This window comes from Sus scrofa, chromosome 12 (assembly GCF_054392235.1).
Source record: "Sus scrofa isolate SSC_HxYL_T2T_F1_AM1 chromosome 12, Sscrofa_HxYL_maternal_Yorkshire_Landrace_v2.0, whole genome shotgun sequence".
NCBI lineage: Eukaryota > Metazoa > Chordata > Mammalia > Artiodactyla > Suidae > Sus > Sus scrofa.
Window position 1 is genome coordinate 64,162,203 of NC_139394.1, and position 27,811 is coordinate 64,190,013.

The 27,811-nt window shown below is 51.0% G+C and overlaps 1 protein-coding gene and 1 long non-coding RNA gene across 3 annotated transcripts in view; one reads left to right on the forward strand and one right to left on the reverse strand.

Annotated features, from left to right (window-relative positions):
- The window catches only part of TEKT3 (tektin 3), an 82,750-nt gene that overhangs the window by 45,308 nt on the left and 9,631 nt on the right, over positions 1 to 27,811 (reverse strand). Inside the window, exons 4-9 of one of the 2 annotated variants that reach the window (XM_084986255.1) lie at positions 22,571 to 23,971; positions 22,112 to 22,293; positions 21,037 to 21,283; positions 12,835 to 13,105; positions 11,457 to 11,732; positions 10,827 to 11,191 (exon numbers count right to left, since the gene is read on the reverse strand). In XM_084986255.1, coding sequence (XP_084842381.1) covers positions 10,827 to 10,844 — 18 coding nt within the window. In that variant the 5' untranslated portion in view covers positions 10,845 to 11,191; positions 11,457 to 11,732; positions 12,835 to 13,105; ... (1 more) ...; positions 22,112 to 22,293; positions 22,571 to 23,971. Of the gene's footprint in view, positions 1 to 10,826; positions 11,192 to 11,287; positions 11,733 to 12,834; positions 13,106 to 21,036; positions 21,284 to 22,111; positions 22,294 to 22,570; positions 23,972 to 27,811 lie in introns of both variants that reach the window. The other variant, XM_084986254.1, reaches the window with a different exon arrangement.
- Positions 20,448 to 24,152, forward strand: LOC146398420 (uncharacterized). The gene is made up of 2 exons (XR_014821943.1): positions 20,448 to 21,620; positions 22,997 to 24,152. It is a non-coding gene; the product is annotated as an uncharacterized LOC146398420 (long non-coding RNA).

A 27,811-nucleotide genomic window follows, 5' to 3' on the forward strand; every position in this document is an offset into this window, starting at 1 on the left:
TTGGAGCGGGAGGATCTGATTCACGAAGTCTAGGGCGGGACCTGGAAATCCAGGCAACGGTCATTACAAAGGAAGACCTGACGCGCATTTGCGCAAGGATCAGATAGCCCCTACTTGAATCTCTATGAAAAAATGCGGGGCTGAAGTTGCTGTAGTCGTTCAGCAATGAATGAATCTGACTGACATCCAAGAGGCCACAGATTCGATCCCCAGTCTCTAATTCATTGGGTTAAGGATCTGGTGTTGCTGTGGCTGTGGCACAGGCCGGCGGCTACAGCTCCAATTCGACCCCTAGCCTGGGAACTTCCATATGCCGCAGGTGCAGCCCTAAAAAGCCAAAAAGCCAAAAAAAAAAAAAAAAAAAAAAAGGCGGAGACTTCTACAGGGGAGGAAGGCACACATTTGCCCTCTGCGATGGATATTTGGATATTTGTGTATTTAACCCGTCTTGGAAACAAGTTGCCAATATTTTGCTTGTGAGGTTTTCATAGTTATATTTCTTATTTATATTCAGCTTAAATTTGTTGTAAGCTTTCAGGAGAAAACTTTCTCTCTCGTTCCCCATTTACCTGCCACATACTGTCTTTGGAGAGAGGGCTCAGGTCACTGAAGTCAGTAGAATCCCCGAAAGTGACATCCCGGAAGCTCCGAAGAGGCCAACGAGTTTGATCATCTTGCCCAGCATCACCCCAGGGGCTTGGGGGACCCAGAGAACTGACTCGAATGGTTTCATCTCATGGGCTCTGTCTCCCTAGTCCTGGTCTGCACACGGCCCTTCTGGCTCAGCCGAGCAGGAGGGGCTTACCGGCTCTGAACTCAGCCTGCCTGGGCAGCCCCGTCTGCCCTCAGATTGATCAGACCCCGCTACACAGGATCCCTCCAGCACTGCCCTGAGGACTCCCTCAGGAAGAGCCTGAGGTTAAGTCTTTCTTCCATTTAAAAAAAAAAAAGCAAATTTCATCATGCCTCAAAATACTTTCATCTAAATCCCTGGAGCCTGCTTTCACGTATCTGCTGAGAATATAGGCACCTATACATTCTCAATCGATAGACAGATGATAGATAGTCAGACGCAATACACTCTTGCTATATAGATACAGGTACAGGTATAGGAAATGACATTTCCCTTCCTCTCAGCACAATCCTGCTGTTCCTGTGGAGTGAGGAGGGGGCTGGGAGGTTTGGGAACCTTCACAGCCCCAGGCAGCTATTTCCTCCTGGCGGGAAGGGCAGCATTGTATTATCTTACAGCCCAGCCACGGCAGGAGAGGACTTAATTATATGTGGCTACAACTCAGCCACTTGGCTGAGTTCATCAGTTCTTAAAGAAAATGACAAGGGAAAGGTGACAACTATTTTTAAATAACTAGACTGGGAATAAGATTTTTTTTTTGTTCTTCTCTCTCCTCTCAGCCTAATTCAGATCAGGGTTTATAGGGAGTCCCGGGGCTAATTTTTCTTCCCCTGGTTCCACATCCCTAGAGGTCATATGCATTTCAAGCACACGGTTTAGGAATAATCGTGGAAACCTGATTCCTGCCACACACGCCCTGGAAGTTTAATTTATCCAGCAGTGCAGAGTTTCCCTGGAGCCTCTAATTGAGCCTGGGAAGGGACAGCCAAGGATGCAGGCAAGGAAGGAGGCAGGCAAGGTGAGTCCGCCCTGACTCCCCAGGTTGCTGGCAGGAAGCACGGAGCAGCAGGAAGGGTCCCTCCTGGGTCTTAGGCACCATCCGAGATGCAGCCCAGTGGAGACCACTGGACAGTTGTGCTGACCCCCTGGAGGACCTGGGACACTCACCGAGGGGCAGGCGGGCCCTCCTGGGTTTCAGGGCATCCTCTTCTGATCCTCCATTTCAGGACACACTCATTTCATCTCTGGGCACTGATCTGCCCAGAGGGGAGCAGGGTCAGGGACTTCTACTGGCTCCTGTCCCTGCCACCATCACCCTTCCGACTCGGAGGAAGGTGTTGCCCCCAGGGTGTAAAACATCCCAGGTGCCAAAGAGATGCTTCGAAGACTTGGTCGTGGGCTCAGAAAGTGTATTACTGACAATTAGGTAGTGAATTCTGCTGCCAATCAAGTGGTTTCCCACAGAATGGAAGGAAGACCTAAACAGCTGTCCATCAAGTGATTTCTGGGGATAGCTGATCTTGGTATCTTTGACAGAGAACTCAGAAGGTGTTCTATCTGCAACTGAGGAGTCCTGATAGACGAACACCTCTTCCACAAGTTCGAAAGAGAAAGACAAACACCATACGATATCACTTCTGAAATATGGCACAGGTGAACCTATCTACGGAACAGAAACAGACTCACAGACGTGGAGAGCAGACTTGTTGCCAAGGGGGAAGGGGTGCGAGGGAGAGGGACGGAGGAGATGCAAAGATTTATATTTAGGATGGATAAGCACGGAGATCCTACTGTACAGTACAGGGAACTATATCCCATCTCTTGGGATAAAACGTGATGGAAGGTGGTAAGAGAAAAAGAATTTGTGTGTGTGTGTGTGTGTGTGTGTGTGTGTGTGTGTGTGTGCGTATCTGGGTCACTTTACTGTACAGTTAAACAACATTATAAATCAACCACACCTTAACAAAAATAAGGTTAAAAAAATTCAAAAGAATAGGTGTGTGTGTAACGGACTCACTTTGCTATACAGCAGAAACGAACGCAACATTGCAAATCAACCACACTTCAGTAAAATAAACTTTTCAAAAAGAATGTTCCTGCCAGTCCCATCTAATCTGTATAAACTCGGTTTCTCAACACCAACAGCTCCAAAAACGAGACCTTGGCACAGAATTGGTACTGAAATTATTAGGCTCAGTTTAGCATGATATGCACTAATTAAAATTAGTGAAAATTTCCCATCCATCTCTTCCAGAGGCGCTTTTCCAATAGCATTTTGCTATGAGGGTTTAATAACAATTTTTTAATGGCCACGCCCCAGCATATGGAAGATGCAGGGCCAGGGACTGAATGTGAGCCACAGCGGCAACCTATACACCACAGCTGCAGCAACACTGGATCCTTCAACTCACTGCACCAGGCTGGGGATCGAACCCTTGCCTCCTCGGGGACCCAGGCCACTGCAGTCAGATACTTCACCCATTGCACCACAGTGGGAACTCCCAATCTTTGCTGTTCACATCAATTGTCTGTTTGACTAAAAATAACCCCAATATTTAAGAACACGTTTGGGGGTTAAGTATTAGCCAGGAGTGAATGAGCAGGATGTTGGGGGGCAATGCCTCAGCCTCGAAAGTCCACGAGAAGGGGCTCAGGCCAGCCCAAGACAGTCGCTTCAGGACCTTGCGAAAGACGGCAGTTGGTGTATTTGCACTCGGGAATTCTGTTCCACGATCACACACTTACACAGATCACCCTAAATGCCACTTTGATGGCTACTCACTCCGAGGAAGGAAGAGCAGGCTTGGAACAAGAAAGGCTGTCAAATGACTTTATTTTTATTTGTGTCTTATTCTGGTATCAATGTTTTGTTCCACAGGAAGTGAAAAGGATATACGCTTGCACTTTTTTTTTTTTTCTTTCTGGAAAAAGTCCATCCTTGACCTCTCATCTTGTTCTGCAAAGACGATTAGAAATCTAGAGAATTCAACAAGTATACGGGTCGATCTGGTCTCTTTACAAACAAGGAAACCAAAGTGAAGCCCAAGGAGTTTCAGCAAGTTGCCAAAGTCACACCGTTGGAAGATTCTGGACCAGACGGCAGATGCTCTGACCCTGGTGAAATCTGGAAGTGCCATATGTGCAGGCCACCAGTTGACAAACCTAGCTCACATATTTAGAGCTGCCAAGGTTTCATTTGGTACCTCACTCTGAAACACACAGGGGCACCAAGGATCGCCAGGCATTTGTTCGGTAATGAACAGGAAAAGAGGAAAGAAACCATGCAGGGAAGAGAAGAAAGCTTAAAATGCTGTGTAATTTAATGTCTCCAAATTGAGGGGAGACGGCACTGCAGTCATTCAAGAGTATCATTCTCAGGATAAAACGCAAATCAGGTCACGCTAAAAGGCTCTTGGAAATGAAAAGCATTATAGTAAGACAGATGTAACAGGAAGTCTGGGGGCTGTAGTCGAGAAAGTCGTCCACAATGTAAAAATTAAATGACCCCATGATGGAACACAGGAGAGAAATAATAAGAAAATTGGAGCATCAATTTAAAAGAAACAAGATCATCTAATGGGGGCAGTCCGTGAGCAGAGCAGGAAGGCGGGGAGGGATGGGGGCAGCGGATGCAGATTTGCATTTCAAAGCCATTTGTATCCCTCTCTCACACCCTCCCCCCGCCCCCCCTACCTTGTCCCTGAAATGTCCAACACCAGAGCTTCAGCTGCTTAATCTGCCCAGAACAAAAACCTGCAGCCTTCTCTTCGGTAACAGGGCAGACCTCGAAGACCGCAAGCTTTGGACGGAGACTGCGGCCCCGTTTCCCAATTCCGCCCCCAGCTTGCCTCCGACTTCCCGCATTAAGTGATGCTCCCGGGTCCAGAGCCGTCCAGGGGTTTTATGGAATGAAACAGCTTGTTTTCCCTCAGCAGGCCCGGCCTACAGCACAGTAGGATGTCGCTTCTTCCTCTTTACCAAGTCAGACCCTCTCTCCCACCTGTTTTCCATCCTGCAGGGACTTGCTAAATCTTCTGTCCGCTGGTGCTGCCTGGCTGGCCTTCTCAGCCCTTAGAAGCCTTATGCCTTTGGTCCTCCGATAATATTATTTTAGGGCAGTCTTGGCTTGGGAGGTGGGAGAAGCAAAAGATACACACAGGTATGTAATCTGTCATCTTCTGCAGGCTCTTTATGTTCTTCTATCATTGTCTGATTTCAGAATTAAGCTCACAGAATGAATTGGGAGGTTTTATGCCTCTTTCTAGGCTCTGGGAGAGTTCATATATATTTTTGGCAGAACTTGTCCAAAAAAAGGATCTGGGCCTTGTATCCTTTCAAGGGTAAGATTTTTGACTGCGTTTTCCATTTTTCTATGGTTATTAGTTTATTTCAATTTTCTCCTACTTCTTAAACTTTTTAAAAACTTGCTGTTTAGAGCTTTTAGTCTCCAGATCTCTTATCTTTTGTCTCATTCTTCCACCTGTTTGTTCCAGGATATAAAAACCCAGGATGTAGCAGCATTATTCACAGCAGCCAAAAGGTGGAAGCAACCCAGTGTCCATCAATAGATGAATGGATAAGCCAAAGTGGTACCCGCGTGCAGTGGAATATTCTCAGTCGCAGGTAGGAGGGAAATTCTAACACCTGCTACCACCTCGAGGGCATCATGCTAAATGAAATAACCAGTCACAAAAGGACAAATACTGCATGACGCCACTTATAGGAGGCATTGAGGGCAGTCAAATTTATAGAGACAGAAAGTAGAAGGATGGTTTCCAGGGCCTGGGTGAGGGGGGATGGGGAGTCAGTGTTTAATAGGAACAGTTTCAGTTTTGTAAAGAGTTCCTGGGATGGGAGGTGATGATGGTTACACAACAATATGACTGTATTAATGCCACTGAGCTGTACATTTTTATTCGTTTTATTTTATTTTGTCTTAGGGTCATGCAGGCGGCATATGGAGGTTCCCAGGCTAGAGGTTGAATTGGGGCTGCAGCCGCCGGCCTATACCACAGCCACAGCAATGCCAGAGTTGAGCCGCATCTGCAACCTACACCACAGCTCATGGCAACACCAGGTCCTTAACCCACTGAGCGAGGCCAGGGATTGAACCCTCATCCTAATAGATCCTAGTTGGCTTCGTTAAGCGCTGAGCCACGACAGGAATTGCCAGAACTGTACATTTTTAAATGGTAAGGATGGAAACATTTATGTTATTGTATATTTGACCACAACTTTTTCTTTTTCGGTCTTTTTTTTTTTTTTTTGCCTTTTCTAGGGCCACTCCCGTGGCATATGGAGGTTCCCAGGCTAGGGGTCCAATCGGAGCTGCAGCCACTGGCCTACAGCACAGCCACAGCAACGCAGGATCTGAGCCGCGTCTTCGACCTATACCGCAGCTCACAGCAATGCCAGATCCTTAACCCACTGAGCAAGGCCAGGGATCAAACCCACAACTTCATGGTTCCTAGTCAGATTCGTTAACCACCGAGCCACCACGGGAACTCCTGACCACAATTTTTTTTTTTTAATTTTAATCTAAATTTTTTATATCTGGGAGAATTTCTTGCTTTGACCATTTGACGCGTGGCTTTATTTTTCATATTTAGTGATTCATTTCATAGATTGAAGGTTTTTTAATTATCCTATTTTGAATCTATAAAATTCCTTCTTGTACTTTCTGAGCATCAGTCATTACTATTTTGCAATGCTCCCGCAATTAGCCCACCATAAGATCACTGGTATCTGCATTTTAAAGTATTTTTTCTGCTTTCACTATTTTGGGGGGGTTCCCCCTTGTTAAGCCTGGTGGTTCTCTTTTAGAGGGTTGTTTTTCTGGAAGGGCCAGTGGTTCTGTGCTTCCTCGCGCGCTGGGGCTCCCTCTGTGCCTGTGCATGTGGTTTCCTCTGGGTGCCTCGCCCTCGGGGACTGTGAGCAAGGGTTTTCTGGGTGTGGGCAGGTGTCATCCCTCAGGGGCCTCTGGCGACACGTCCTTCCTTCTGAGCCCCAAGTACTCACTATCACTCTCTGAGTCAGTGGGCAAAAGTCATTGCTGCTTTTTTTTTTTTTTAATAACATATATCTCCATGTATTTAAGGCTTCTTTATTTTCTCTAGCAATTTTAGAGTTAGGATTAGTTTTTCACTGTACATTTGAAATGAGGGATTTTTTTTATCTGGACTTTGAGGTTGGTTTTTTTTTGGCTGTACCAGCAGCATAAAGAAGTTCCTAGGCCAGGGGTCAAACCTGCACCACAAGAGTGACAGCGCTGGATCCTTTAACCGCTAGGCGACCAGGGAACTCCAAAAAAGGTGTTGCTTCTTGAAGTCAGAGTTGGGAAAGGGGGTTGCTTCACCCAGCTGGTCTTCCCAAGGCAGCTTGCCACTATCGGCCTGAAGTCAGCCCAGGGGTCTCCTGCCTGAGCCTGTGTTTCTGTCTGCAGATTCTGGATTTCCTCTGCACGGCAGCCTTCCACTGGAACGTCCTGTGCTTCTGGCTTGCCCCCCACCCATCTTCAAAAACTGCCCTCCATCCTGATTGGCTAACGGGTCCCCAGTCTTATTTTTTTCATGCGTTTATTATTTCAAGAAACACTCATCCAGATGTTTGGTCCACCTGCCCGGTGTGTCCTTTACCCGTCGCCTTTTTAGAAGCCTCTCTGGGTAGGACCCTGTTTCTTCTTAGGCCAACACCCCTCCTTTGGGCGGATTTAACACCTTTTCGAGGTGCTGAATGTTCCCCACGCTGGGGCTGGACCAGGAGAGTCAGTTCCCCGGGGACAGATGCCCAAACAGACAAAAGGGACCCTCCTGGCCAGTGGAAGGCGCTTCCCCCAGGCTGCTAGGTAACCGGAGCCTGCTGTCCGCCCCCCCCCCCCCCCATCCCACAGCCTCACAAGCAGGTTCCCGGGCGCACAGGAGGCCCCGCTGCGTCCTGCCTCTGGGAGCAGACAGTCCAGAGGAAACACTGGCAGTTTTGATACCAACGCCATAAAGAATCCATGCCCGGCCTTGGACTCGAGAGGCACATAGGCATCCTTTTGTTCCAGAGCAATTAGTGAATTCCAGCAGAGCCAGCTCTGGGCAGTGGACAGAGGGAGTTGCCACAAAATGGCCTTTGTCCGAAGTCCCAGCAAGCATTCCAGCCAGTGGGAGTGAGCTCACACAGAGCCCAGAGAGCCGGCTGTGGATGTACCCGATCGCGGGCTTTGACAGCGAAACTATCCCAGGAATTCACGGAGCGCGGTCCATCCAAGGAGGAGGAGAGCAAACACCTCCTCAAGAAGAGGTGCAGCTCCCAGAAGAGCTGATTTTACGGCTGAGGGCTTCCTGCTCTGCTCAGCTCTAGATCCCTCTAGAAAGCTGGGCGGCTTCTTTTGCGAACACGCGTAGATCCAGCCATAGCAAGGCACCTTTCCGTCTCCACTCGCCCCGCACCTCCACCCAGTTCCCTCATGACACACAGGACGACTTATGTGGCCCTTTGATTCACCCCTAAGGAATCGTAAGGCCGGGTTCCATCTTTCCAGTGAGACCCATGCACCAGAAAACGTGCTCACTGTGTGGGTCTTTTCAGCCCCTTTTCAGAACTGGGCAAAATATGAGTCCAAGAGCTTAGGTCGCTGGATGGGAAGCAGCTGGCAGAGCTGGAATTTTCATCTAGGTCCACCCGTGTTCCCTGGGTATCAGATCCACCAACACGACGAGCACGGTTCTGTCTTTGGTACCCTCAGCTTCAGGACGGGCAGGGCGACAGCACCTCTGACAGAAATTCTCCAGCATGAAGTGGCGGAGCGTGTGGAGTCCTCAGAACAGGGCCTGGCACTCCGCACACGCAGGAAATGGACCTACTTTAATTACGTCAAGGGCCACAGAGGAAGAGGCTGCCCAGGATTTGGAGGATCAAGCTTCCGAAGATTTGTCCAGCTTGGAGGGATTTGCAGTGATGCACCTAGTTTTGGTCTCATTTTGAGCTAACCATCTACATTCAGAAGGGGGCTGGCCGGGGAGTTCCCTTTGTGGTATCAGTTAAGAGGGTGCCCATGAGGGGATGGGTTCGATCCCTGGCCTCACCCAGTGGGTTGAGGATCCCGCGTTGCTGGGGCTGGGGTGTAGGCTGGTGGCTGAAGCTCCGATTCGACCCCTAGCCTGGGAACATCCATATGCCGTGGGTATGACCCTAAAAAGACACACACACACACACACACACACACACAGAAGGGGGCTGGCCACATTAACGATGCGCTTTTGACCACCTGGGCATTAGCTGGACACGAGTACCTTAAGGGCCGAGCAGCACTAGGCAGAGCGGAGAAGACGGACAGGGCACAGCCTGGTGGCCTAGTGTCCAACCTAGTGGGGAAACCCCAGCTTTCCTTTCTTCTAAGAAGACAGGATTCTCTCCGCCTACTCTAGGGAGAGGGTGGCTCCTAAGAGCCTTGAACGGACGGCGTGGGGTCCAGACCTCAGCTCCCCCTCCACTCACCTCCATTTCTTCATCTGCACAAATAACAAGAGGAAGTGAATCCACATCTACGCTTTCTTATCACTCTAGAAACATGATTCTGCAGCTTTTATTTCTTTGTGAGAATTAACTGTGGTTTGTCTCAAGGCCAGACTCCAGCCAACCACCAAGCAAATCAGCAAATCAAGATTTCTCGGTGATGCCTGATGACTTCAGCGGACCTGAACCTGCTCTGAGCTCTCAAACTGCAAACAGGAGGCGCAAAGCCTTTGCAAAATAATAGCAAAATACAGTAAGACACACTCAGGCGCCTCCTAGGCAGTAAATCCATCTTCTTACCTTGTATGGGATGTTTTTTGAGTGTTTCACCTCCAATGATTCATTTCCACTGGACTTTGGCATATAATTCTCATGAAGCTTGAACTTTTTATTAGTGGAAGGGTGGGAACAGGGTGTGGGTTTAATGCCGCCGCTGAAAATCACCTCGTGGGCTTGTCCCGACCCACCTGGAGTGATTCAGAACGTCCTCGCGGTCGCTTTCACGACAGCGTCCCTTCACTGGTCACTGGGTCCCAGGGGGCTTGACGCACCCTTACAGGACTCCCAGCCCCGCAGAGGGAGGGTCCCTGAGCTAATGGATCTCAGCGCAGTTGTGTTCTGCAAGGTCACCAGGAACACTGCAGGAGCGAACGCTGAGCCATGGCCCCGGGGACAGCACAGGGCTCAGCGTCTGGGATGGTCGCTCTGCCATCGACTTGTTTTATGTGTGTTTCTGTCGAAAGACACTCTGTTTAATGTACGTGCTCGAGTCACGAAACTCACAGTTGACAGCACTACAAGTCTTCCCTGACAAAACTTCCCCGACACCCGTATTTCCTCCACGTCACTGCCCTCTTGCACTTAGGACGGCCAGGCAGCACCTTGGTGCTCTACGACGAAACGATTTTTTTTTTTTTGTCTTTTTTGCCATTTCTTGAGCTGCTCCCACGGCATATGGAGGTTCCCAGGCTAGGGGTCGAATTAGAGCTGTAGCCACCGGCCTACGCCAGAGCCACAGCAACGCGGGATCCGAGCCGCGTCTGCAACCTACACCACAGCTCACGGCAACGCCAGATCCTTAACCCACTGAGCAAGGGCAGGGACCGAACCCGCAACCTCATGGTTCCTCGTCGGATTCGTTAACCACTGCGCCATGACGGGAACTCCTAGGTGGAAACTATTTTAAATAGCAAAATCGCCAGCAGCACAGAAATGTGGGAAGCATGGCTCTAAACACACTGGGAAAAGGCTATCTGTTTGCAGTCCAGGAAGCCTCCGGAAAAGGAGGCAGAACCAATCCTGGTCACGCCTGACTCCTCCCGGGTGTCTGTCCGTCCCGGGTGTCTGTCCCTCTGTGCATGTGTGTCTGAGACGGGAAGGCCCGGGGAAGTGGTGAGTGATGACCCGGGGGCTGCAAGACATCATTTTGTGCAAATTCACAAATACAGAATCCACGAACAACGGGGACCTACTGTGGTTTAAAAACTGAGGTTGGAGTTCCCTAGGTGCGGTGGGTTAAGGATCCGGCGTTGTCACTGCAGCAGCCTGGGCTCCTGCTGTGGCACAGGTTTGAGCCCCCGACGTGGAAAACTTCACAGGCTGTGAACACAGCCAAAAGAAAAAAAAAAGTTGGGGTTGCAAACGAGAAGACCGGATAATATACGAGTTAAGAACCGGGTTTTAGACTTACTTCCTTCAGTTTGACCATCTCTAGGTTCCCCCATATTGCTGCACATGGCGTTATTCCATTCTTTTTATGGCTGAGTAATATTCCGTTGTGTGCGTATAGCACCTCTCCTTTACCCACTCCTCTGTCGGTGGACACTTAGGTTGCTTCTGTGTCTTGGCTGCTGTGAATAATGCTTCAGTGGACGCTGGAGGGCATGTGTCTTTTTGAATTATGATTTTCTCCAGGCAGACGCTCAGGAGTGGGATGGCTAATTCAGCTGTGTGCTTTCAGATCTCTCTCCTCCACTGCGCCTCTGTCTTTGAAAGTCTGGAAAATGGGGGAGGCGGTAGCTCCCACTGGAAGGACCTCATTCTGGGCTTCCAGACCTGAAAAAGTAGAAGCAATTGCAGTCGTCACTAATAACGACAAAGAACCATGGGCCGAAATGCCACAGTATCCATTAGGATGACAGGCCCCCTCACCTGTGAGTTTCTGGACATCTCTGAGTGCTACCCTTTCACTTTTGTCGTAACTTGTTTCCACTGGACTTTGACATATTACTTTCTTTTTATGACCCTTATTCTTCTGTGCACTAGAGGAATGGGAAATCAGAACGAGGCCGATGTGTACACAACAGGTGGCGACACCCACCTGGCCCAGAGTCAGAGGGCATGATTCACTGGGTCCTCCAGGACTTTTCCATCTCTAGATCCATCCGAGAGCACAGCCCCGCCTTCCAGTCTGGGCTGTGGGCTGAGAACCTGCTACCAGGGAACAGGGCATCCACATCACCACCCGTTTCCTTGGAGATCGATCAACTTCTTTTCCAGGTTGAACGCGCCGCCTGGAGAGTGGCAGATTGGTGGAGCAGGTGACCGTGCTGAATGGTCCCGTACCTCTTCACAGGGGCAGAAAAGAAAATGGTACCTGTGAAATGGATGGCAAGACTGCATTTGAGAAAGAGGAGATGAAATAAAACCCACAAGGAATAGCGTTCATAGCCACGTCAAACATACTCAGCACAAAGCCATTATCTTAATTTTTCAGGGTGCCTTAATCTAGGAGACGGGATTATCAAGACTATCAAAATAGGAGTTCCCGTTGTGGCTCAGCAGGTTAAGAACCGGACTAGGAACCATGAGGTTGCAGGTTCTATCCCTGGCCTCGCTCAGTGGGTTAAGGATCCGGTGTTACTGCGAGCTGCGGCGTAGGTCACAGATGCAGCTCAGATCCAGTGTTACTGTGGCTGTGGTGCTGGCCGGTAGCTGCCGCTCCGATTCGAGCCCTGGCCTGGGAACGTCCATCTGCTACAGGTGCGGCCATAAAAAGAAAAAAAAACAAGTATTCAAATAAAGAAAACGATGCTGAGTACCACGTTTATTAACACCGGTGCTGTTCCTGGGGAGGAGGCGGGAAGGAGACTAAGGGTTATGGTGGGAGCTCGCTTTAATACGAGAATGGGAAGGACAGCCGTTTTCACAGAGCTTGCATTTTCATTGTTTGCAGTGACATCATCAGGACATCTAGGAAAAGCTAACACAGATGACAGATAAGAGCATCTGCAGTGTCAGCTCTGCTCCATGGGCTTGGCCCCTCGGAGCCCTGCTGGGGAGGATCCCGACATCCGGCTTGGTGGGGAACAGGACACAGACTGTGGCTTGGTCCACGCTCCCTGTGCACCAGCTCGTGAGCCCTCGCAACAGACGCCATTAATGCTGCCATGCGACTGCTGAAGAAACTTGCCCAAGACCCACCGGCTGACAAAGCTGCCCGTGGGCTTGTCAAGCGGTCTCCTGGTCAGAACTGTCTGCCGGTCTCCTGGTCAGAACCGTCTGCCGGGAGGCAGTGCACCGGGAAACCGTGGATCCTAAGGCTCAGCAGCCTTGACGCTGCGGGCATTTTGAACCTCCTACGCATCCATTCCTCACCCACCCAACAGAGGTAATGACGGCGTTGTACTGCCGGCTTGTGACAATTAAGGCAGGGCCTGGCAGGCAAAACGTTCGATGCTGGCGTTGCTGTTACTGACCTGCCAGCGAGCACTGTCCATGGTGACGTCCTAGCCCCACCTGGGGGTCAGCATTCAAGGCCCTTGATGGGGAAATAATGTGCATTCGTCCAAAAGGAATGAAGCTGCCTCTTGGATAAACTTTGCTCAGACGACACCAAACGGCCCATCAGGTAACCCGTCTTTATGGAAAATCACCAAACCAGGGCAAAAATCCTGTCCCAGATGTTCCAGAAGTGACGCCCTCTGTGTCCTTCGAAGGTGCTTTTATTGCAGAGATGCTCATAGCACACTGGAGAAAAGAGAAAATGCAAATGAACAAAAAGATGAAACGAAAAGCCGCCCACAACACCCCCTTGGGGAGAACCACCATCAGCACGTTAGGTCTGTGCACATCTGCAAGTGTGCCTGCTTGTCACACACACAGATACGACTGTGTGGTTTGTAGCTTCCATCACTACACCTGCTATTTTCTGTCTTTTCATGTGACTTGGTCGCACTTGCCATTTGGGGGCCCTGGCAGCCTGCCACCAGCCGTCCCGAGCACTATCAGATTTTCCGGACCCAGTGAGGTCGGCACCATTCGAACCACTCTCAAATGGGAAAATTAGTGTTTTGAGAGCTTAAGTAAACTCGCCAAAGTCCACAGCCACTGAGGACTTGTAAACCAAGCATTTTGCTTCTAGGGCAGCGTTTGCAGCGTGGATACGCACCCACCGAGACGGAGCCAGACTTTATTTGATCAGTGTCCCCAGGACTGTGCATTTAGAAAGCAGCCAGTCCTGGACGCTATTAGGAACACTGTGGCACCTCATAGCCTTATATATTCTTCGATTATTTTCTTAGAAAAAAAAGTTTCTAGACCTGGAATTGCTGGATGAAAATGGTTGCAGGTTTTAAGGCTAAGATAAAGAGCACTGCACCAGTACCCCACTGGGAGTTCCCGTTCTGGCTCAGCAGTAATGAACCCAACCCGTACTCAGGAGGCTGTGGCCTTGATCCTTGGCCTCACTCAGTGGGATAAGGATCTGGTGTTGCCATGAGCTGTGGTGTGGGCTGCAGATGCTGCTCAGATCCAGCACTGCTGTGGCTGTGGTGCAAGCCCACAGCTGCAGTTCTGATTAAACTCTTAGCCTGGGAACCTCCATATGCTGCAGGTGTGACCCTAAAAAGAAAAAAAAAACAAACAAAACTGCAGCACTGAAAACCCTCACAGACAAAAAGGAGTGTTCACATCTCTTTCCCACAAGGCGCCTCCCTTTCACCCACAGATTTATTAAGCACCTATGGATACAAGGCACCCACTAAGCCCATGGTACTTACACTTACTGGGTTTTTATTATGGGGTAACATCGCAAAGGCGGAAAGGTATATATTTGTTCATTGATCCCCCTCACAATATAATACTCCAGGGAAAAGGCAGATAAGGAAATGCTTTGGGAGAGGAAACAGCCGCAGAGTTTCAGGAGCCCACCCAAGGTCACGCAGCTGAAGAGGGAGGCAGCCAGGATCGGGGCCAAACCCATCAGGCTCCCAAGCAGAACGGGTCTGGCCTTTCTGCCACCCGGCCAGCCCCAGACACCAGGGATCATCTGCTGAGGGGTTTGTGCAACTTCCTGTCCCTCCCCAACCAGCTGCATATTTTGCACAAAGACCATTAAAGGGAAACACGCAGAAGAGCCGACTGAAGACAGTTGAAAATGGGGTGACACTTCCTGAACTCCAAGGCTGGCTTGAGCCAAGTGGAGACCCCGATTCTGTGTGTCTGAGGAAACTGGCGGCAGATATGGGTCAAGGTGGTGGCCGCACAGTCCAGGATCCTTCATTCAGCTTTCCCGGGAGCTCTGCCCTGGGACGGGGTCTCTGTCTTGCTCCTGTGCATGTCCCTCGTCTCAGGGGAGACGGGTGCATGTGCATCAGAATCCAATCCATCAGAAGTACGATCCACTGTAATCCCATCACTCCGCCCCTCCCGCTCCCCCAAAAGCCCAGCCTTGATGCTGACTCAGGCACCCTTTCCTTTCCTTTCCTTTAAGAGGCGGGACGCGGCATCTTCAGCAATGAGAATTTTATGGCCCAGATGGACGCCCCAGGACCCAGGAAATGAGATCAGTGTGGCAGAGAGTGCAGGTTCACCACGCGAACATCCATCCCCCTGTTCCCCTGGGTGACAGAACCCCAACTAGTTGGCTGCACTGCAGATCATTTCCAGCCACTCTCACAGTTGGGTATGGCCGGGAGACCTGAACCGACCAGCGACACGGGAGCAGGGAGGCTGTGGGGCTTCCTGGAAGGGAGGCTGCTTAAAGAGCTGCCTGAGAAGGGAGGGGCTCGTGTTTCCTGCCTGGAGGGCGATGCCTTGGCTGAGCTGTCATCGTCCACAGAGAACCAGAGGATGGGGAAGCCACACACAGGACATGGGGGAGCAGGAGGCAAAAGCCTGGGTTCCTGATGTCCGAGGGCCTTCCCCCCAGGCCTGAATGCCCACTTCTGGACATTTTCTGATGTGCAAGAGAAATAAACTTCTAGCCTGTGACGCGACTGTTACATTGCAGGTTTCTGTTGAGGCATCTTCTCCTGATTTCAACAATGCCTCTGTGCCCTCGGCATTGCTGGCTATGAATTCTCCTGGGATCATCACTTAGAGTCACTTTTCTCCACTAGACTCTGGATTCGGTAGGAGCTGAGGCCACACTCTAGTCGTCTCCAGAAGCTCAGCACCTTTCCAGCCACACAGCAGGTACTTGTGGAATGTTTTTAGATATTTGAAGGAATGCATTTCCAAGATAAAATTCAAAAGCTGCCTAGAGTTGGAATACTCAATAAATCTTTGCCCCCGGGGGCTAACTCCTGCTCTCCACGTCCGGCCCCAGGGCTCTCCTCCCTGGCAAACTCCACTCAACAGAGACAGCAAGACGGGGTGTGAAAAAGGCATTGTTGACGCCCCTCCCCCTCCCCCGGGCTCTTCCCCCTCACTCCCCATGACAAAACCTAGGCTTTGTTTAGGCAAAGTGCACTGTTACATTCCTGACCACCCCCCACCCCAGACCCCCAAACTTCAGGAATGGAGAAAAAAAAATACAAGCCCTCATTTTCCCATCATTCCTTGTATGTCCAAGCCAATGTTTATTTAAAAATCCAAACACTCTTTTAGATTCTTTTTCTCTCTCTCAGATTTCTACCCAGTTATCGAACCCCCCCCAACACACACCAACCTCCCCTTCCACCAGCAGCCTGTCCAACAGCTGAATCTCTTTATCTTCTACTCTCCTTTTTTTTTCTTTTTTTTCTGAAAATGAATTAACTTGGAAAAAATTTCTTGGGCATTCAATAAATACTGAACTTGGTGCAAGCTTGATACCAGAGTGGTAGGTATGCTTAGGATACGTGAGGGAACACAGAGAACCCCAAACAGTAGAGCTTGTTTTCCCCTCACTTAGATGCGTGGGAGCCAGGCTCCTTCCAGTTCATGGCGCCATCATCCACATGGTCCCAGACGGAGCCTGGAGGTCCGCTCGTCACAGCACACGCCGTGAATCCGGGTGCAGGAAGGGACCGAGAAAAGGCGGGCCAAAGAGGCTTGCCACCCGTCTTTCAGGGACGAGTTCTAGAAACTAGCGTGTGACAGCTTGGCCCTCATCGCTTTGAACCCTCCAGCTAGTGGCCAGGAGGCCAGGTAAGGTCTGACGGTGGATGATCACACTCCCACTTTAAGGTCGGGGGTTCTGTGACTGCAGAAGCTGGGGGGACCCACACTGGACAACAGCTGTCAGCGTCTGCTACCCCACTGTCCCCGACAACCTGCTCTACCCCGCCTTGGCCGGCACCTCCAGCCCTGCCACAAGCCATCTTCCCATTGCCTGAGCTCCTAGAGGAGTTTATCCGACCACCCCCCCTCCCCCCCGCCCCCAGCCCATGGCACTTCCTACCCTCTTGTGGCCATTTGTGTTTTGATTATAACCTCTGCTGAGTCTGGTCACCCATAAGGGCCGTGTTCTGTGTCGAATCCTCTCAAATGTCTCCCATCCCCACCAGCAGTGGGTCCAGGTGGGACAACGCTTTATCACGAGCATCTGTAGTTCCCCGGCTCTTGACCCTGCATCCATGCGCGGTTCCATCATTATCGTAATGACATTATTATTATTATCACGTAAGTTTCAGGTGTACAGCGTTGTAATCCAACATCGGCGGGCACCACAGAGTGATCGCCTCCACAAGCACAGTCACCTCCCATCATCATTTTCCCCCACCCCCCAACGCCCTTCCCTTCCGGTAAACCACTCATCTCATCTCTGTATCTAAGATTGTGTTTTTGCTTTTTTTTTTTTTTTCCTCACTTTTTAGGGCCACACCTGCGGCATATGGAGGTTCCCAGGCTAGGGGTCCAATCGGAGCTACAGCTGCCAGCCCATGCCACTGCCACAGCAATGCCAGATCCGAGCTGCATCTGCAACCTACACAAGAGCTCACGGCAATGCCGGGCCCTTAAGCCACTGAGCAAGGCCAGGGATCAAACCTGAAACCCCATGGTTCCTAGCTGGATTCATTTCCATTGCACCACAACGGGAACTCCCTGGCTTATTTTGTTTGTTGGTTTGTCTTATTATTTTTCCCTTCCACATATGAATGCAATCATACATTTGTCTTTCTCAGTCTAACTTATTTCACTTAGCATAATACCCGCAAGTTTCCTCCATGTTGTTGCAGGATTCATTCTTGTTTATGGCTGAATAGTATTCCAGTGTGTGTGTGAGTGTGTGTGTGTGTGTGTGCGCACATCTCACATCTTCTTAATCCATTCATCCATCAATTGACACTTGGGTTGTTTCCATATCTTGCTATTATGAATAATGCTGCAATGAACATAGAGGTGCATAGTCTTTTCAAAGTAGAGTTTTCGAGTTCTTCAGATAAACACCCAGGAGTGAATAGCTGGGTCACATGGGTGCTTTCTTTTTCTGATAGTTCATTAATGTATAGATTTCTGTATATTATTTTATATCTTGTGACTACTGAATTTATTATTCCTAAAGTTTTTTCTTTAGGGTTTTTACACATAGAATCATGTTATCTGCAAAGAGCAACAGTTTCACTTCTCCCTTTCTGGTTTGGATGCCTTCCCTTTCTTTTCTTTCTAATTGTTGTGGTTAAGACTTGCGATACTATGCTGAAGAAACTTAGTGGAAGTGACACCTTTGTCTTGTTTCTGATCTTAGAAGAAACACTTTCAACTTTTCATCATCGAGTATGATGGGCTTGTCATATGCAGCATTCATTATGTTGAGATATGTCCCCTCGACACCCACTTTGTTGACAGTTTTATCATAATGGATGTTGAGTTTTGTCAAAAGCTTTTTCTGCCTCTATTGAGACGATCACGCCATTTTTATCCTTTGTTTTGGGGATGCAGTGTATCACACTGACTGATTTAAGGATGTCCAACCATATTTGCATCCCTGGAATAAATCCCACTTCATCACGGCGTAGGATCCTTTTAAGGTATCATTGAATTCCGTTTGCTGAGATCTTTGTGGAGGATTTTTGTGTCTACGTTCATCAAGGACATTGGCCCGTAATTCTCTTTTTTGCAGAGCATCCTTGTCTGGCTTTGGTATCAAGGTGACGCTGGCTTCGTAAAATGTTTGGAAAGTTTCCCTCCTCTTCTACTTTTTGGAAGAGTTTGCAAAGTAGAGGTATTAAATCTTCTCGGACTGTTTTAGACTGTTTTCCAGTGAAGCTTTCTGATCCCGGGCGTTCATTTGTTGGGAGGTTTTTGATTACTGGTTCCATCTCCTCACTAGGAATCAGCTTATTTGTATTTTTTTATTTCTTCACTATTCGGCCTTGGAAGATTATATGTTTCTAGGAATTTATTCATTTCTTCTAGGTGCTCCAATCTGCTGGCATATAACTGTGCGTAGTGGTCTCATGATTTCTGGGGTATCAGCTGTAACGTCTCCTCCTTCACTTCTGCTTTATTTGAACCCCCTGTCTTTTTTTTTTTGTTGTTAGTCTAATTAAAGATGTGTTGATTTTGCTTATCTTTTCAAAGAAACAGCTCTTAACTTCATTGATCCTTTTTACTGCAGTTTTCGTCTCTATTTCTGCTCAGAGCTTCATGATTTCCTTTCTCCTGTCAACATTCTTAATAGCACTGCTTTTTTTTTTTTTTTTTTTTTTTAATGTTCAGATCCTCTCTTTTTCTCGAAGCCAGATAAATGTCCATGTTCTGGACTGGACCGGACCGGGGGTGGACTTGAGGGACAGCCACGCAGAGTCACCCCTCCCTTGCAAGGATCAGAAAGACCCTTACCGCACTCGACTGCTCCTGCCTAGGGACGGGCACCCTCCCAGCAGGCCCCGCAGCGTCCTGTGAACACACACCCGCCGGGGTCCTCCCCATCCCTCTCTTGCAGACACGTCTGGACTCCATCTCTGGCTCACAGGCCGTTACGTAATCATAAGCTGTTACACGAATAATCATAGACGGTTATATAAACACAGCCCAGAGCCTCTCACTCTGCGCAGAGACACAGTGTGTAAACATTTGATGGGTGGGTGATTACTGCCTCCAATTCACCGACGCGCTACATCACATAGCCGGACTTCAGTGCAGAACTGGTTGTGAAACGCAGGTGGAGAACGACAGACGCTCCGCGGCATGTAAACCCTAACGACAGTGGGGAGGACCCGTGACATAAACAGACATGTGGTCACGTGAGAGAAAGGAAGGGGCCCTGGGGACGTGCAGGCCGAGGGGTCTTCTCTCTCTTTAAACAAAAACAACTTCCAGAGACGGTCACGTTTCACGAGTCATGCTGGCTGTTTGCTGGGCATTATTTCTTAGCCTCACAACACCTTGATGGCAGGATCCCCATTTTACAGAAGGGAAAACGGAGGCTCAGAGAATGGAACCGATATTCCCCGGGGCACATCAATAGATTTTAGATTTAAACTCAAGTTTGTCTGACTACTGAGCCAGTGGGGCTTCTGTTCCTGCGTGACTTCGCAGATATTTGAAGCACCCTCCTGTAGAAGAGAGAAGAGCCTTCTGGAACATGCTCCAGTGAGCTGGGTCAGGAGGCAGCAGTACAGAGAGGCCAGGGGGGCTCAGTGGCCCAGGAGAGCAAAGACTAGCTTATCAAGTGATGAACATCCCATCAGAGGCAGGTTTGAGCGGAAGTCTTGAATCCCTTGCAGTTTGTTTTGTTTTGTTTTTTGTTTGTTTGTTTTTTCTTTCCTTTTTTAGGGCCTCACTTGCAGCATATGGATGTTCCCAGGCTGGGGATCAAATCAGAGCTGTAGCTGCCGGCCTACACCACAGCCACAGCAAAGCCAGATCCAAGCCATGTCTGCAACAGCTCACGACAACACCTGATCCTTAACCCCACTGAGCAAGGCCAGGCATCGAACCCACAATCTCATGGTTCCTATTGGGATTTGTTTCCACTGAGCCACCACAGGAACTCTCTTGTAGGAAGTCTTGAGACCAGATGTCAGGAGGCTGCAGAGAAGGTCACCTCTGGCTGAAGGTATAAACAACATGATCTCTTTTTAAAACTGTATTTTTTTTTTTTGTCTTTTTGCCTTTTCTAGGGCCGCTCCCGCAGCATGTGGAGGTTCCCAGGCTAGGGGTTGAATTGGAGCTGTAGCCACCAGCCAACACTACAGCCACAGCAACGCGGCATCCAAGCCGCGTCTGCAACCTACACCACAGCTCACGGCAACGCCGGATCGTTAACCCACTGAGCAAGGCCAGGGATCGAACCGGCAACCTCATGGTTCCTAGTCAGATTCGTGAACCACTGTGCCACGACGGGAACTCCTAAACTGTATTTTTTAAATATACTCTTAAAATGCCTAAATTAAAAAAAAAATCTTATTGGTGTGTATTTGACTTACAATGTTGTATTAGCTTCAGGCTTACAGCAAAGTGGATCAGTTACGCACATACATATATCCAGTTTTTCCCATCTGGTAATTTCCCATCCGAATACTGAGGCGAGTTCCCTGTACTATTCAGTGGGTCCTTGCCGTTTACCTGTTTTAATATATCAGTGTGCATAAGTGTTAATCCCATCCTCCCAATTTACCCCCCCGCCCCGCCCCTTAGGGAACCCTAAGTTTGATTTTGAAATCAGGAACTTTGTTTCTGGTTTATACATAAGATCTTTTCTGTCGTGTTTTTTAGATTCCACGTAGAAGTGATGTTCCCTGACTTACTTCACTTCACTTGATCACCTCTAGGTCCATCCACGTTGCTGCAAACGGCAGCATCTCCTTCCTTTTCATGGCTGAGTAGAAGCATCACGCTCTCCAAGCCTCTGCTGAGCTCAAGACGGCAACTGGAATGAGGCCTTTCGTCAGGGCGCAGGGAGCAGGCTGCTCACAGAGCACGTGGGCAGAGGATCAGGCTCAGCGCATCCAAAGAAGGTTGCTCAGCCGCGTGAAAGTACTCCATGCTGCCGAACTGACCAGGAAAAATGGTTAAAATGATGAATTTTGCACTGTGTGCATTTCACACAATAAACAAGTCAGTGGAAGAAAAAAAAAAGAAGTGACAGATCCATGCCTAGACTGAAAACAGCCCAGACCCGGGAGGCTTCCCCGGTACAGGACAGTGGACCTAGCCCCGCAGACTCGGGGCAAAAGAAGCCTCTTGGCTGCAACACTCGACGTTCTTGGAGTTTGAATAAAGAAGGATGACCAAAGATTAGTCAATAGCATTCTTGGCCCACCCCCGTGCTCTCGGAACCAGCCCCGTGATGCCCGGCGACTCAGGGTCCTGCTTTCCCTGCAGGTCAAAGGTTGGTGCATCAAAGGTGCCAGGAGGGTTGAGGGGGTCTCTTCGTTGTCGTAAGGATCGAAGGCAGCAGCCGGCTGAGCGCTGAGCGCCTACTGCCTGCAAGGTGCCGTGTGCCTACCTTACCTGGGCGGAGGTGCTGAGTGTCAGTGGCAGGGAGGTGAGAGCTGGGCCTGGAAGGAAGGAAAGAAAGAGAGGGAGAAGGAGGGAGGGTGGGGGAGGGTGGGGCCCAGAGGACCTGGAGGAGGCTTCAGGCCTGAGAACCAGCAAGCATGACTTCACCGCCTTTCTGGATGGTCCCCCTGTGTGGATGGAACATCCAGTGCTCCGTGGCTGGACAAAGGTTGATAACAGATTGAAAACTCTCTTAATATGTTTTTTTCTGTCTAAGTCAAATTCTCTCTCTCTTTTTTTTTTTTTTTTTTCCTTTGGCTGGGATTCCTTCAAATAATTCAAAGAGCTGGGACTTCGCCATCATAAATCTAACATTCTTACCTGCCAAAAATCTCTGTGGCGGTGTCCTAGGCGAGCCAGTGAGCAGAGTCACGAGAATAGATAAGCTTTCGCCCGCTGGGTTTGCGGCGTTCTTCTCACTTCCTTCCCACCCGTCCCAGCCTTTGGTCATCGTCAAAGGCATTCTCCTGGGTTCCCTGCCACCAGCTTCTCCAGACCTCGGCCTAGACGTTCAGTTGCAAAAAGATCTTAAAGCCCCGTTTCCGTAGTTTCCATGAACCCAGAAGGATCTTTCTGCCCGCATCCGAGCCCCAGGGTGGTGGCAGAGCCCACTTCGAGCCTCCTCCTTCCTGCCTGCCCCAGACCATCCCCCGCTCCCTGCCACCGCCGAGCCCACCTCCTTCACCACCGGCCCTCTGGCCCCTGCTCTGCCAGGACTCATCCCTCCCGCCTCCCTCCTCATCCGTCCAGGGCCAGCCCCTCCTGCGGGACTCAGCTCACCGCCTGCGGGAAGCGCTCCAAAATGGCCATTTGAGCTTTCGCTTGTTGTGTTCAGTGCCCTTGGGTCCAGGGACCTGCAGCTTAAACATCTCCCGAGGGAAAAATGTCTGGTTTTCTCTCCGCCCGTGGGCCAGGCAGTCGCCTGCTGTGCAGAGCAGAGGAGGAAATGGGGGGCGGCGGGGAAGAGTTTGACCTCTTCTTAAACAGCTTTCCAAGGACGGTCTTTGACCCCCACGTCCAACGGCACATGGGGCTGCCCTTCGCCAGGCTTTGGGGGTTCTGGGGTGCACCCTGGGCTTCCCCTTTCTCGCTCAGATTTAGCAACGAGCTTCCTACATCTGTCAAGTCAATTACTCTGCGCCCGTGGCTGCGTCTTCCAAAGTGTGGCTGCAACTGACGCCTCTCTCTCTCTCTTTATCCTCACAGTCATCTGCCTTCCTGTCTTCCGAGCGAGCGCTCTTCTGTGCTGTTGATGGATTTTGTGAGCCTGGATCCAACCTGCCTTTAACCAGAACCCCAAGGGGCCGCCGGCCCTTTGCTGCGGAGTGCTTTCTGCCCTGAGTGAATCTGGCCGCCCGGTCACTGTGGCTGCGGCCGTGGAGGGTGTGTCTCTGGACAGACGTGGACATGGCTCTTGACTGATGGCCTGAGTGGCCTTTGCTGCCTGAGGTGTGGAGTGGTCACAGGTGGTGGGGGAACGAGGCCACCCAGAGTTGGGACTTAACCGGAAGACCACAGGGAGCTACCAGAAGGTTCCAGCAGAGGAATGGTTCCCTTTTTGGAAGGACGTCTCTGCTCCCTGAGTGCAAAGGGAATGGCAGGGGTGGGGTCGAGGGCGCGGCGGGAAGCCCAGTCCCCAGCAGGGCCTGGAGGGCCCGGAGGCTTGCGTGGGGTCATGCAGGATCCATGAGGTCATCGGGGGGTAGGACCGCTGAGATCGGAGAGGGAGTCACTCAGAAGAAGGAGGTCCAGGAATCTGGGCTGTGGGCCCGTTTCCAGCTCAGGCATCCATGCAGTGACCTGTCCCGAGACGGGAACCCTGGGACAGTTCCCAGGACTTGTGCATCTTCCCTGCTTCGGAAAAGCAGCAACGAGCAAGACCTCACTGCTGATCCCTTCTGAATGTACCAGCTGGCATCCGCCACCCCAGACTCCCGTCCACCCCACTCCCTCCCCCTCCTCCTTGGCAACCACGAGTTTGTTTCTGTGCTGTAGACAGGTTCATTTGTGCCATATTTTAGATTCCACATATAAGTGATCTTGTAAGGTATTTGTCTTTCTCTTTTCCAACTTAATTTCGTTTAGTATGAGACTCTCTAGCTGCATCCATGTTGCTGCAAATGGCATTATTTCATTCTTTTTATGGCTGAGTAATATTCCATTGTGTATCTGTACCACATCCTGGAAGATAATATGAGAAAAATCGTGCATATATATGCATGACTGGGTCATTTTGCTGTACAGCACAGATTGAGAGAATATTGTAATCAACTACACTTTAAATTTTTTTAAAAAAAACAGTATAGCACAGCAAAAAAAAAAAAAAAAAAAAAAAATTAAAAAAAAATAAGCAAGCCAGCAACCATGAGGCTAGAAGATGGCCCTTCCCAGAAACTCCACTTTGCAGACCTGAGGAAAGCGCGGGCACTCCCCAGATCCTCAGCCCTTTCTCAGCACCACCCGCCGCCCGCCTGCCGCCCAGCTCCTCAGGCCAAAGTCCATGGCACCCAAGACTCGCCCCAGCTACACTTGGGGACTTCAGCTGTCACTCGCCAGCCCTCCCTGCCCTGTGCTTACACACAGGCATACCCCAGGCGTCGTGGCAGCCTGCACCCCCACCAGGTCCCCTTCACTTCTGAGCCCTGCGTGCTCGCTGTTCCCCAGTCTCCCCTTCCCAGGACCCAGGACCCCTTCCAAGCCCAGCACATCCTGGGCCGTCGGAGAGCCTTCTCTAGCTGGAGGTGGAGCAGGTGACTGTGTCCCTCGCTTTGAGGACACAAATGACACGTTCAGGTAACAGCAAATGGCGGCACCCATCCTCCTGCTGCACCCAGACGTCACCCGCTCCTAAGGGCCAGACCAGCTCAGAAGCGGCGGCGGCACCTCCTTAAAAGCGCTGAGCCCAACTCGGCGCCCAGAAGGAGCCGGGGCTGAAGCAGACACAGCCTCTGTGGGCTGGGAGGGGAGCAGACATGCATCTAAACCACGAAGGCCCAGAGTCGGCCCCCATCACTGCTGCTGCAGCCCAAACGTGTCTCCAAATTCACACGCGGAAGTCCTAACACCAGCCACCAAAGAAGGCCATGTATTTGGTTAGGGGAGGTCCCTGGGGTGGGTGGCCCTCGTCTAGTCTGACTGGTTCCTTCTGAGAGAAGGACGCCATACAGAGCGGGGACCCTGGGAGGACACAGCGGGAGGACGGCCACCTGCAAGCCAAGGGCAAGGCCTCAGATGACCCGGGACTGCCAGCACCTTGACCTGGGACTGCCAGCCTCCAGACCTGGGAGGAAACAGATTTCTGTGGTGTGTGGTGCCTTATTCTGGCAGCCCGAGCAGATGCCCACCAGGGCTGTGACACAAGGGCAAACGGTGCAGAGGAGAAATCGGTCCCCACGGAAGGGGCCAGTGCCGGGCCGCTTAGTGGGCTCCTGAGCAGGGGGTCTCATCCGCCCTCATCCAGCCTCCCTGGGGGAACTGGCCCTCTGGGGCGGGTGTTGGGAGGATGAGCTAAGATGGAGCCAGCACACAGAGCAAGCCCTCAGCCAAGGGGAGCTTCGGTGGAGGAGTTGGGGTCCTAAAAGCTGAGCACACAAAGGCAGGTGGGATTGCAGGGGCCGCGAGGGATGAAAGGGCCTTCCCAGCAGAGGGGACCCCGTGGCCAGGGCTCAGGGTTGCACTGCTCTGGGGGCAGGGGAGCCGGGGCCTCAGCAAGGGAACCCCAAGAACGCCAGACTGGACTTCATTCCCAAGAAGGAGCAAACGAGCCCCAGGTTTGCAAGGCAAGGACGTGACATCAGGGAAGGGACACCTGACTGGCTGCTGGGAGAGAGGTTGGCGGAGAGGACGGGAATGCAGAGAGCCGGGTGCAGGCTTCTCCTGGCTCTTCTGTCCACTCCTCTTAAATATTCATTTCAGTGTCTGCAGGCACAAACAACGCAGGAGCCCAGGCAGCCACTGCCTCCAGCACTTAAAAGATTTCTGTAGAAGTGGTTCCTGGAAGGGAGAGTTAATTCCTCTGCTCCCTGGCCCTGAAATGGGTTTCTGAGAAGCGGGCCCCACGGTTGCGTGCTGGCTATGGGTGTCCAGGCCCCTCGCACCTCCTGGGGGTTGTGCTGCAACTCGGGAGCTCGGGGTTCCAAAGAGAGAAGGATCCTTGGGGAGTTCGGCTATCATCGGCTAACGACTAAACAAACGTGCCTGCCACGTCCTGTCCATCCACCCGTCAACACGCTGCATTTAACCTCTGCTCCAAAAGGTGTGCGTGAGCCTGGCCCTGTGCAGGAACGGAACCAGGCTGAGTCACAGCATTACCATCCCCCGGCCACGTGCCCACGTACCCACGTTGTCTGGGAAGCAGACGCGGGGAAGGTTGCAGGTGGCTGGGATGTAACCCAAGCACCTCTCCTATGTAATGGACAAGGAAACGGAGACTCAGACAAGGAATGTGTTCAAAGGCTTCTGGTTCGTTAACGCCCATCAATGACCCTGGAACTCAGACCCCAGGACCCCCGTCCAGGGCGTCCTAACGCCAGCGCCCAGCGGGGAGGCCCTGCCCAACAGAAATACAATGCAGGCCACAGAGATGCCTTTAAACTTTCAAGGCCACATTTAAAACGTGAAACGAACCATGATAGTAGGTGGCATCCATCGTATGCCACCTGCATGGACCCCTGTACACGTCTTTCTTTTGTTGCCCAAGTTGTGCCCTGCTGGGGCTTGGCGGGGACTAGCGCAGGGAGCGGGGATCAGGCCCCAATAGCATCCCGTTCAAGGAAAGCCCACAGGGCGCCAAGCCGTCAAACCATACACTTTGCACAAAATCTGCACGTCTCTTCAGAGCGTGAGGCTGATAGAGAAATGTCCCCATAATGGAAGCGTGGGCCGCGGTGGACATTGTCGCCGCCTACGGCACATAGAGGACTTTTTATCCAGGCTCCCATTGGCAGGGCGCTTCTAGCTGACACAGGAGTCCCGTGGGCCGCTGGAATCCCAGCCATCTCCTGAGTGGCTGCACGGGGGCGGCAGCGCCAAGTCCTGGGAGGAATGTGGAGACGGGAGCTGGAGGGGCTGGGTGCTCGTGCGGGGGGAGGGGGGGCAGGAGCGCCCCCCCCCCCCAGAAGAGCAGCACCCGCTTCCCTTGCCCGCTGGGTCAGGGCAACGATCCCAACTTGCAGAGTCCAACTCCCCCCCAATATCCTGGGGTTCTGATCTCCACCAAAGAGCAGTGCGTGATGGCTGGAAGCAAGATCTTAATTCTCTGCTCAGGAATTGAACCTGGGCAGCCTGGGTGAAAACCAGGAACCCTAGCTACTAGCTAGAGGCTAAAAGTAGAACTGCCCTGATTCTTACCCCTTGTTGAAAACAAGGATGTTTCAAGGAGGCAAAGACTGTGAAAATAGGTATAAAGTTTACTGCTAGAGACAGAGTAGCCGATGTGGGCGAGCCCGCGGAGCTGTTTAGTTAGTTAAGAAGCAAAGCAGTACCACACACCCTGAAGACGGGAGAGGGTGCGGGCGTCCCCCTGAATGAGCAGCGTGCCAGCGAGGGGATTTAAATCACTTAGAGAGCACACGTCTTCCAGGTCTCTGTTTACATTTAGCCAATTATCTGGTTCTATTTCTCCCCCCTGATGGGGCCCGGGGCCCTTCCCAACATACGTGCGCATATTTTGGCCAAGATGGAGTCCAGAGCAAAGGGTTCTGGGACCGTATCAGGACTTATTTTGCCCTGGCACCCCCTCCCTCTCTGACCCCTAGGGGTCTAACTGCGCATGCGCAGTTGGGGGAGTCTCCTTGACCCCAGGAGGGACTGGTGTGGTCATCTCATCTTTTTATTCCAACAAAGCTCAGCTCCTGCCATTAACTTTCTCCTTAAAGTGTCAAAGAGAAGCCAGGCCCAATTTACTCGGCCTGACAAGTCCCAGCTGCTCTCAGCCCCGGGCCCAGCTACCTCCTGCCTCAGTCCACGGCAGTTCCTCTAAAAGCTGCCACAGCCACCACCTTGTCGAAAGGGCCACGTGTT